Consider the following 10,727-nt stretch of genomic DNA (forward strand, 5'->3'; position numbering starts at 1 on the left):
GTACCCTCTTGGCCCTGTGTCAGAACTACACTGATGTAATAACTGCAGCTCCATGAGAGACGAAGCACTTAGGTCAATGTAGTTAGGTCGACGCAGTGTCAGTGTAGTAGCTGCATTGCTTACATTGACTTTTGCTGCCTTTCTGAAGCCGTTCCACAATGCTCCACACTCTGAGCTTGATTCTGGGTTTCCCCAGGAGCCGCGCCAGGATTTTGGTGCCCTAGGCAGGGGTCCTTCCGCGCTCCCGGTCGTTGGTGGCAATTCTGTGGCGGGGGGGGATCCTTCTGCACTCCTGGTCTTTGGGGCACTTCGGCGGCGGGTCCCAGAGTGAGTGAAGGACCCGCCGCAGAATTGCCGCCGAAGACCCGGAGCGCGGAAGGACCCCCCGCTGCCGAATTGCTGCCGAGGGCGGCAAAATGCCACCCCCCACAAATCCTGGTGCGCTAGGCGACCGCCTAGGTCGCCTAAATGGAAGCGCTGGCCCTGGGTTTCCCGTGTGCAGTGAGCTCTGCAGCTGCAGTGTCTCAGCTGAGGTGTAACTGACTGAGCTGCACCATATTTATTTCCACAGTTTCTATACCAGAAATGCACAAATGCAGAGCGGAGCTCCACTGCATAATGGGAGGAGCCAACAGTGGGAGCCTGGCAGCCACAACCCCATTTCCTGGTAGGCCTGTAAGCAGCCGCAGCTCTGGGCTTGTAAACCCTGAACTTCTGAGCCAATTGGTGCTGCTTGGAGGATTTGGGGAGTATCCAGAGGGTACAAAGGAACTCAACCGGCTATCTGGGAATTTCACATCCTGCACCCCCACAAAACCTATCTGGCCAATTATCTGGATTGTACCAAGGGAAATGCATCACAATTCCCTTCATCTACACACCAGGCACCAACCCCGTACACACAAGGAGTACAGGAGGAGAGAAGAGAGGCCAACACACATCATGGCATTGTTAGATATTGAATAGGATCCCTGTACACCAGCTTTGAACTTCTGTTTAGAGCAGCCTCATGGCTTCTCTGGTTTACACCATCCACTTACATCCAGGCTCTCATCTGGATATAAGCACAGTATGGATTTTGCTAACAGCTCCCTTTTGGAGCGTGCCTCTTGTCTCACAGAGCCAGCTGGCCTAGCTTCAACTACACCTACTTTTCACAGGCAACAATCAGCTTAGAGGTGGCGAGTGGGTGCAGTTGACTAGTGGTGATGTGTAAGGCCCACTTTACACCACTGTTACACTGGTGCAGCTGTGGAGGACAGAGACCTCTGTGTGCACATAGCCCTGCAGTCACTGCTAGAGTTGAAAATTTCTCACGCTATTTATTGTCACTGCTGCTCTCAGAGACAGGAGGCCGTTGTTCATTCATTGCGATGAAGGCCAGACTCTCCTTACTGCCTGTGGCTAGGAAGCTTTGCATGTCAGTGACTGTGGAATTAACTTAAAATTCACTAACAAAAGTCCTCATTAATGCACCTGGTGGGAGATGAAGGCAGTCTGTGTGTTTAATGATGGGTTTCCCTAGGTTCCTGGGGCTCTGTATGCTAGTACCTCCAGGAGAGGCACTGTATGTGGGAGTCAGGGGGCAGACTCAGAGCATATGAGGGAACTAAGAGGGAGAGAGGAGAGACACTATTTAGAGTGATAGAGGCCACATCAGGTTGGGGATGATAGCAGTTGTGTCTGGGTGGCCACCGGCTCCTTCCTCAGAGTAGGGGCCGTGTCTGAGAGAAAGGGAGGGGTCAGAGTAAAGTGACTGACAAGAGAAAGCCTGGAAACAGGAGCTAGTCCAACCGACAGGCAGTGAGATGCCCAGCACTGGAGAGAGGAGAAGCCAATTTGGAGCAGTCTGGAGCCAGGTATGGAAAGGTCAGGACTGGCTGTGTGGTGAGTCCCAGGTCTGCATGCAGGGTCCCCCTGAGAACTGGCCCCTGGGCAGCAACAACTCCCAGCTTGGGCCTTTCCCTCTTCAAGGTGACTCCCCAGTTAAAGAGTTTTGTTGGGAATATTCCCCAGCCAGCTAGGCTGAATTGGTGCTTCAGCTACTAGGGGAAAATCCACCACCACATGTCAAGCTTTGCTCTGACTGAGTCCAAGCTGCCTGCCTGCTGTGAGTGTGTCTAGGGTAGGAGACTAAAGTTAGGATTTTTAGTACTGTTATTGCAATGTGCACCTTGAGCTCCCCCCCCCGATTCCCTATAGCCAGGGCCGCCCCAGACCTGCTATGCCCAGCACCCCTCCCAGACCCTGCCACAAATGCACAGCACCTTGCACACCACCACCATGGCCCAGCGACCCTCCTGCCCACAGTCCTACCACAACTGCCCAGCACCCCACACAGAACCCCCACTCCCTAATGCCCCAAGATGTAGAGTTCTTCCCTGGTGCCTCACAGACCAGCACCTGCCAAGACCTTCCAGAGATCCACTCCCCCATGCCCTGCATCCTGTCCACACTCATCAGTCCTGCTGGGAGGTGACTGTGTCTGCCTGGCTGAGCCAGCAGTGCAGCCAGAGCTGGTCCCGGGGTCCGGAATCGCTCTGGCCCCTTGGGAGTGGTGCAATCAGCCAGGCCAGGACCTGCCCCGGCTGGGCTCCCTCAGGACCCAGCCAAGCCCCCCACACTGCCTCCAGCCCCTCCAAGCTGGCCAAGACTGGCCAGGCTTCTGCATCAGTCCCTGGCCGCTCAGCTCGGGGGAGACATGTGGGGCCCCACAGGTGGTGGGAAGCAAAGACTGCCCAGAGCCGGAGGTGCACTGGGGTCTGGCCAGGAGACAGAGAGAAGCCAGTGGGTGGGGACAGCGGATGAAGAGGAGCCCTTGGTTGGCAGGCTGCGGGGGAGGTTCTGTAATTCTCTAATGTACCGCTTGTGTCACTTGTGTTCTTATACGGAGCTCTGCTTCTCCCTTCTGCAAGTTCCCTCCCAATGGAGCTATCCTGTAGGACCTAGGTTCCTCCAGCCCCAGAATCAGATGCAAGCACATGCGCGCACACACACACACACACACACACACACACACTGTGTCTAAGAGGACTGGGTTAATCAGAACTCTCAAGCTAACCCCTTATATGTCCCTGGACTTGGCAGGCTGGGTCAAACAGCACCTCCAAGCTGTCACCCTCATATGCCATGGGCATCGCACCAGAAGAGAGTACACCTGAGCAGGCTGGGCAGAGCAGCACTTTCAATCTCCCACCCTTATATGCCCCTGGACTCAGCAGACTGGGTCAAGGAGCACTTCCAAGCTGCCATCCTCATATGTCCCAGGTTCAGCACATCCCTATCCCCACTTTCATGTTACAATTGTTCTGGTAGTAACCCACTTAATGAGAAAACCCCATAGGATTTTTGAGCGCTGCAGGGATCTTTAGCTTAGGTAAGAGGAGTGTTGCTGCAAAGTAAATGAGGAAGCCGAAAAAACACCCATGTGGAAGGTGAGGAGGGGGAGAAGAGAGAGAGCGCAAAGCAACCAGCTTAACTATGAAATTTACGTATTGCCTGGTAATAACCATAGGGGAGCCAAACAAACAAACTACTGATAATATTAAATCTAACTTAAATTTGATTATAAAAGTCACGTTTAGAAAACCATAACTGATCACACATGTCAGAGTCAGAAGGCTATACCAAGAGAAAGAAAGCTGGGTTCTCACCACCCTGTGAAGCTTGAATCGATCAGGGTTCCCAGGTAGTGGTGGTAGCTGAGGGTCCAAGTTTCCGGAGACGGGCAGAACCCCCAGCATGATCAGTCAGGAGAAGATGACGTCTCAATGGAACTCATACAGATTTGGATCCAGGCATCAGAACACTTACTTGAGCATGGGTAGGGGGTTTTGTAGGGAAACAACAATGGTTCAAGGGAGAATACTAGATTTGTTTATGGGTAAACTGATGGCTCACGGGAGTATACCAAAGTTGTTGTGTTCAGGCTAGACAACAGGAACTGATCATTCCTGGCTATGGACGGTGTTCCTTGGAGGGAGCTCATAATGCAATTAGGCAGCTTTGCTATTGTGGATACCAATAACGGATTTATTACTAGAATTGATCCGATAACTACTGAGCTGGGTGTGTGCAGGCGGGTTCATTAACATCTGAAGCAGAGATCCCCCATCATGCCGTGCTTCCCTGCTTTTCTGGTCCCAGTGCAGTTCTTGCCTTGGAATCTCTGTTCTCCATTCTGTATGCTGATGGGGATAGCTCCCTGTCATATCTTCAATGCAATGAGGCTAGGGGAGTTTCCTTAATCCTGTCACCCTTGTCCCAAGGGTTTAGATGTGTCTCCCACTGCCTTTTCATTGCTTTCTGTAAGTCTTTATTCAGATCGGTTTTGGTTCAAGCAGAGGCTGGGGGTGGGGGGAAGGTCTTTCATGAGTCAGACAGGCTGGGTACTGTGCCCTGGTTCCCCAAGAACACAGAGCTGACAGGTAATAAATAGGAACTGGCATATGGAGTAAAGGGCTCCTGCTTATTTAACAATGTCTTTGCTGTTGAGAGAAGAAGGTTCCCTCATTTCATCTCCAGGAGGTCCTGGGGAAGGTTTTGGGATGTCAGAATAACCAATGCTCACTGATGGATGTATTGACTCTCTAGGTCGCATTGAGGTCCGGCTGGTTGGAGGGGACACTGCCTGCTCAGGACGTGTTGAAGTCAAATCTGGAAAAATGTGGGAGACAGTCTGTGATTCACACTTGGATTTCAACACTGCTTCTGTTATCTGCAATGAATTAGGGTGTGGACAGGCTGTAGCCACCTTGGGAGCAGCTCACTTTGGAGAAGGGCATGATTTGATCTGGAAGGAAGAGTTCCAGTGTGTGGGGAATGAGTCTCTCCTTCAGAAATGTCCCAGGATGTCCCGTCCTAATGACACATGCTCCCACGCTAATGATGTCGGTGTATTGTGCTCAGGTAAGAATTCAAACTGATGACCCACTAAAATGGGCCCTACAGCTGAGCCCCTCAGTCTCTTTTCTCCCACGTCCACATATCCCTCATGTGAACCCACATCCCAGAAAACTTTGAATGTTTCAAAGTTGATCCCAAGGATTCCCGTCTGCTACAAAGGGTGGCTCCACTTTCCCACCAGCCAGGGGGAGCCAAGAAGACATAGAGGGAAACCCCATTATCTGTCTCATATTCTTCTCTATTTCAAGTGTCTCCAATAAATGGGGACAGTTCTATTTACCTTTCTCCTGCTATAAGGATAGGGTCCCAGCAGAGCTCTGATTTCCTTTATCCTCCACTAGGGATGCAGGTTCTCCACTGCTGAGCGCTCTCCTCCCTACTCAGATACATCTGTAAGGGGAAAGGGCAGGGTCTAGTGGTCAGAGCACAGAACCAGAAAGTAGGAGACATGGGTTTTATTTCCAGTTTTGGTTCTGTATTCAATAATTCCATGTGCCTCAGTTTCCCCATCTGTAAAGCAACAGTTAATTTCCTACCTCAGAGAGTGGCTGTGAGGCTTAACTTCATTTGTGTCTGTAAAGTCCTTTCAGGCACTTGAATACATAGTGCTATGTAAGGGCCAGATGTTGGAAAGGATCCTGGAAAGTATCTGCGCTGCCTACTAGACTGCCTGTGGAACACGGCAGTCCACAGCAACCAGCTGCATAGACTGTCACTGTGTCAGTGAGGAGCCCTGGCTGGCTGGCCATGATCATGCTGACAGGCTGGATATTAGGATGTGCAGAGGGAAATGGAAACAGAGAGATCTTTTTCCTGAAAGGGGAAGTCCTGGAGAGAAGAAGCCAGGATTGGAGAGGTGATGCCTTTCTGTATAGAGCGGGGTTGCCACCTCCAAGGCACAGAAAAACTGGCCCGTCTGTGGGCAGACCCAGATCCCAAGGGAGGTGTGGCTGGTCTGTGGGCAAGGCCAAGTCCCAGGGCTGGAGGCAACCATGTGGAGGGGCTCAGTGCTCAGAAAGTTATGGGAGGTTTGGTGGGATTTGGGGTTGGGAGTGCGGCACTGCTCTCCCATTGACTGGTGTCTGCCTTGGCACACTGCACACATGCAGATCAGGATGACCACGTCAGCCAGGAGGCCACTGTGTGTTTCCAGCTGTGGCACACGTAGCTGCAGTTCCGAGATCACTTCATGCCCAGGTGCATTTGTGCACAGCTTAGAAATCCTGGCAACACCGCCCCCTCCCCCGCCCCCAGCCAATAACAGTTATGGACCAGCAACTGGCAAGGCCATAGGAAAACTAGCCAGGCGACTCAAAAACCAGCCAGGTAGTATAAGGCTGGTGGCTGGGAGAGAGGGAGACCTCGGCCCCATGGTGCTCATTCCTACACATTTATTTGTGTGAGCTTCTAGTGATAATAAAGCTCTCACCTCCCCATGCCCCTTCTTTCCTTTAATCCTTCAATGGTGTGTTTGACTCACTTTGGGCCTGATCCAGCAGTGGCAGCTGAGGGTGCTCAGCCTCTCACAGGATCCACTCAGCACCTTGTGGGATTGTGCCCTGTACTTGGGGGACCCTCCCTTGCTGAACTCAACTTTCTGGAGGCGCCCAGGGTATCATTGGGCAACCTTAACTCTGCATTAATGATGTTTTTTTACCATTTAATTCTACTCAAAATCTGCTCTGAATCCCCAATTCTACCCACAATCTCAGAACAGAGCTACAACTTTGGGGCAAGGGAGACAGTCACCAGTGTTTGCTTTTTAACTGTCATCAGCCCCAGATTGAGCACTGTTGAGTTGACTGAGGCAGTTCACAACTCTTAGGCCTGGTCCACACTAAAAAGGGGGTTCGAATTAGGGTACACAAATTCAGCTACGGGAATAGCGTAGCTGAATTCGAAGTACCCTAATTCGAACTACTCACCCGTCCAGACGCGGCGGGGTCGAACTCCGCGGCTTCCCCGTCGACTCCACCACCACCGTTTGCAGTGGTGGAGTACAGGAGTCGACCACGGCGCTTCCGGAGATCGAACTATCGCGTCTAGATCAGACACGATAGTTCGAACTCCGTGAAGTCGAACTCACCGCGTCGACCCATGTGGTGAGTATGGACCTGCCCTTAGAGTTTCTGTTTCAGTGCCACCAATGGAAGCCCCAAGCAGCTCTTCACCAAGGGATCCTCCTGGGGCTGGCAATAACTGTGGGGCTTATCTGCTCTCCAGCTGCAGTCACTGCATTAGCTGTGGCTGTGCTGAATGGTGGAGGAATACACTGGAGCAGTTTGAGAGAGCTGTGGTTCTAATATGAGGAGATCTGGGGATTAGTTTGAGGAGCATCAGAGAGCTGTGAATGTGATATGAGGAGATATGGGCTTGAGTGCCCCTATGTGTGTTATCAAAGGAAGGATGTGCATATGGACCTTGAGATTGTAGTTAGCATCATTTGTGTAGACTGTGTCAGGAGCAGGGCACTGGTTCATCTTGCCATGGTGTTATGCTTATAAGAAGGACATGGAATCTTTTTTTAGGGGAAAAGGCAATGCACCGCATTTATTGTTGATACAACAATTAACATATGAATTCAATCACACCATACACACACACACACACTGTCCCAGCAGTTACCAGTCCAGAGTCCGCATCAACCTAGTGGCCAGCTAGGGTGATCACTGGTAGGGAGGAGCCAGGTTCCGTTGGTCACAACATGGTGCTCCAGGGAAGTCTTGGCAGGACAAATCTAAAGTTTCATTGCAAGACACCCTGTTTATATAGTGATTTTCCTTCATTGGGACTGACATAGGTTTCACCCCCACTCTGAACTTTAGGATACAGATGTGGGGACCTGCATGAACACCTCTAAGCTTAACTACCAGCTTAGATCTGGTCTCGCTGCCACCATCCAGATGTCTGAGTTATCTGGAAAACTCTGTCTTCCCCCCAAAAACCTTCACCTCCCTGGGTAGCCTTGAGAGACTCCTCCACCAATTCCCTGGTGAGTCCAGATCCAATTCCCTTGGATCTAAAAAACAAGGAAGAATTTAACCATCCCCCATCCTTTCCCCCACCAATTCATGGTGAGTCCAGATCCAATCCCCTTGGATCTTAAAACAAGGAAAAATCAATCAGGAAGGCTTTTAATTAAAGAAAAGAAAGGTAAAAGAAAAAAAACCTCAGGGAGACAGCATACAAGCTGATCTCACAGACAACAGATTTAAAACACAAGATGTTCCCCATGGCAAAAACCTTAGTACACACAAGAATACCCAAATTTGATTATTCCCCTAATTGCACAAAGACAAGTTACAAAAGAAAATAAACATAAACTTATTTATTCTTTTCTAAAACTTACTACTCTGATAAGAGGCTGGTTCCTTGATCTTTTTCACTCCAGCTGAAACTGAAAGTGACTCTAAACAAAGGAAACTTCCCTCCTTCCTTTTGAAACATCTTGTCCCCCTCATTGGTTCCTCTGGTCAGATGTCAGCTAGGTTAGGTGAACTTCTTAACCCTTTTCAGGTAAAAGAGGCATTAACCCTTAACTATCTGTTTATGACAGTGACCAATGAATTTTGCACCGTCATGCTGTAATCAATTGTTGTTTGACGAGTGCTTGTTCTCTTAAATTGTCTTTCTCATTCTTTATCACAGCTATCTTGTCCCCAATGATAGTTGCCTGTCTCATCTTTAGAGTCGTCAATCTTCCCTCCTCTGACATTTCAATAGGAGTGAGTTGTAGCCTTCTGGTGCCCTTGCATCTGTTTCTATTTCCTCCCTCGTACATCTGGCTCAGCGATGGCCTTCAGACTTACCTCTTAACACACACATTCCTCATTCTCACACAAAACAAAATTAATTTACTCAGAACATTTTGAACAGGAACATCAAGTTGCAATGCAAAAGAAAAACAATGGTTGTATTCTTTTACTTATTTTAAAATGCTAAACCTACAACAAATTGGTGACCCTCTAAGGTCTGTAACAGCCTTGAAATCAGCTCAGACACAAATTCTGGCTGATGCATCTTTACCAAATGGCCCATTAGGCAATTCCTTTCTGCTTTCAGAAAGAGTGGCTGGCAGGATATGGTCAAATCATACACCAATACATTTAATACATACTACATTATTATCTCATTATTCTTTATCTTTCATTCTAAATCATACAAAATACAAGCATAAAATCCTCTTACTGCAGTGGATATTGTCAGTAGTGAGTTGGGAAAGGAGAGCTGTGTGTGGATTTAATGGTGGGTAGAGAAAAGTATATGTTTATGTGATATCTTGTGTTGATGTGTAAAGGGATGCCTCCACAAATCCCTGCCCTCAGCCCCGCCCCCTTACTGCCCCAAATCCCTGCCTCTTCCCCAAGCACTGGAGGGAGGCCCGGGAGATGCAGGGGAGTGTGAGTTTGGCCTGGCCCTGAGCGCAGGCAGGACTCGGGCGGGGCGGTACCTAGAGGAAGAGCAGGGAGGTGGCCCGTGGGGCCAGGCAATGGCTGTTCTCCCCACCTGGGCAGCGGGACTTGGGAGCAGCCGCTGCTGCAGCTCCCACTGCCGCAGCGAGAGGAAGCAGCCACTGGCCAAGCACGTGGCGCTTGGCAGCTGCGGCTCTGGCGCCTGGCGGCATCATCAGGGATACAGTTCCTGACAGCTTGTATTCCATCTATGTGTGGGATGTTTATGAAGAGATCCTCTACATCCATGGTGGCTAGGATGGTGTTTTCTGGAAGATCACCAATGCATTGTAGTTTTCTCAGGAAATCAGTGGTGTCACAGAGATAGCTGGGAGTGCTGATGGCGTAGGGTCTGAGTAGAGAGTTCACATATCCGGGTAGTCTTTCAGTGAGAGTGCCAATGCCAGAGATGATGGGGCGTCCAGGATTTCCAGGTTTGTGGATCTTGGGTAGTAGAGTGAGAGAGTTACTGCCTGTGTCTTACATATGACATGTCTTTTAATACACACCAGGATGATATTAGCATTTTCAAAATTGCATCACACTGTTGAATCATATTCAGTTTGTGATCTACTGTTACCCCAGATCTTTTTCAGCATTACTACCACTTAGTACAATTATTCCCCGTTTTGAAGTTGAGCTTTTGACTTTTCCTTCCTAAGTGTAGTACTTTGTACTTTTCTTTATTGAATTTCATCTTGTTTTCAAATCTGCTCTGCAGCTTGTCAAGGTCATATTGAATTCTAATCCTGTCCTCCAAGTGCTTTCGATCCCTCCCAGCTTGGGTCACCTGCAAATTTTATAAGCATATTCTCCATTCCATTATCCAAGTCATTAATGAAAATATTGAATAGTACCAGACCCAGGACTGACCCCATGGTACCCCACTAAATACACATTCCCAGTTTGACAGCAAACCACTGATGACTATTATTTGAGTACGGTTTTTCAACCAGTTGTGTACCCATCTTATACTAATTTAGTATAGTAATAGTATAGTAATTATAGTAATTTCATCTAGACCACATTTCTCTAATTTGTTTATGAGAATGTCATATGCCACTAACTAAAGATATCTCACGTCTACTAAGTCAGCCCTATCCATGAGGCCAGTAACCTTGTCAAAGAAGGAAATTAGGTTGGTATGGCATGACTTGTTTTTGACAAATCCATGCTGGGTCTTCCTTATAACCCCATTATACTGTAGGTGCTTATAAATTGATTGTTTAATAATTTGTTTCAGTATCTTTTGGATATTGAAGTTAAGCTGACAGGGTCCTCTTTATTCCAGTCTTCATAGATAGGTGCTTGCCCTTGTCCAGTCCTCTGGGATGTCACCTGTCCTCAATGAGTTCTCAAAGATAATTGGTA

General features: G+C 48.9%; 1 protein-coding gene across 1 annotated transcript in view; it reads left to right on the top strand.

Moving 5' to 3' along the window:
* LOC123348188 (scavenger receptor cysteine-rich type 1 protein M130-like) overlaps window positions 1-10,727 on the top strand; it is a 158,784-nt gene that overhangs the window by 109,979 nt on the left and 38,078 nt on the right. Inside the window, exon 12 of the mRNA XM_044985683.1 lies at window positions 4,594-4,908. Within this exon, the coding sequence (XP_044841618.1) occupies window positions 4,594-4,908 (315 nt within the window). The remainder of the gene's footprint in view (window positions 1-4,593; window positions 4,909-10,727) is intronic.

Source organism: Mauremys mutica, chromosome 1, assembly GCF_020497125.1.
Source record: "Mauremys mutica isolate MM-2020 ecotype Southern chromosome 1, ASM2049712v1, whole genome shotgun sequence".
Lineage (NCBI taxonomy): Eukaryota > Metazoa > Chordata > Testudines > Geoemydidae > Mauremys > Mauremys mutica.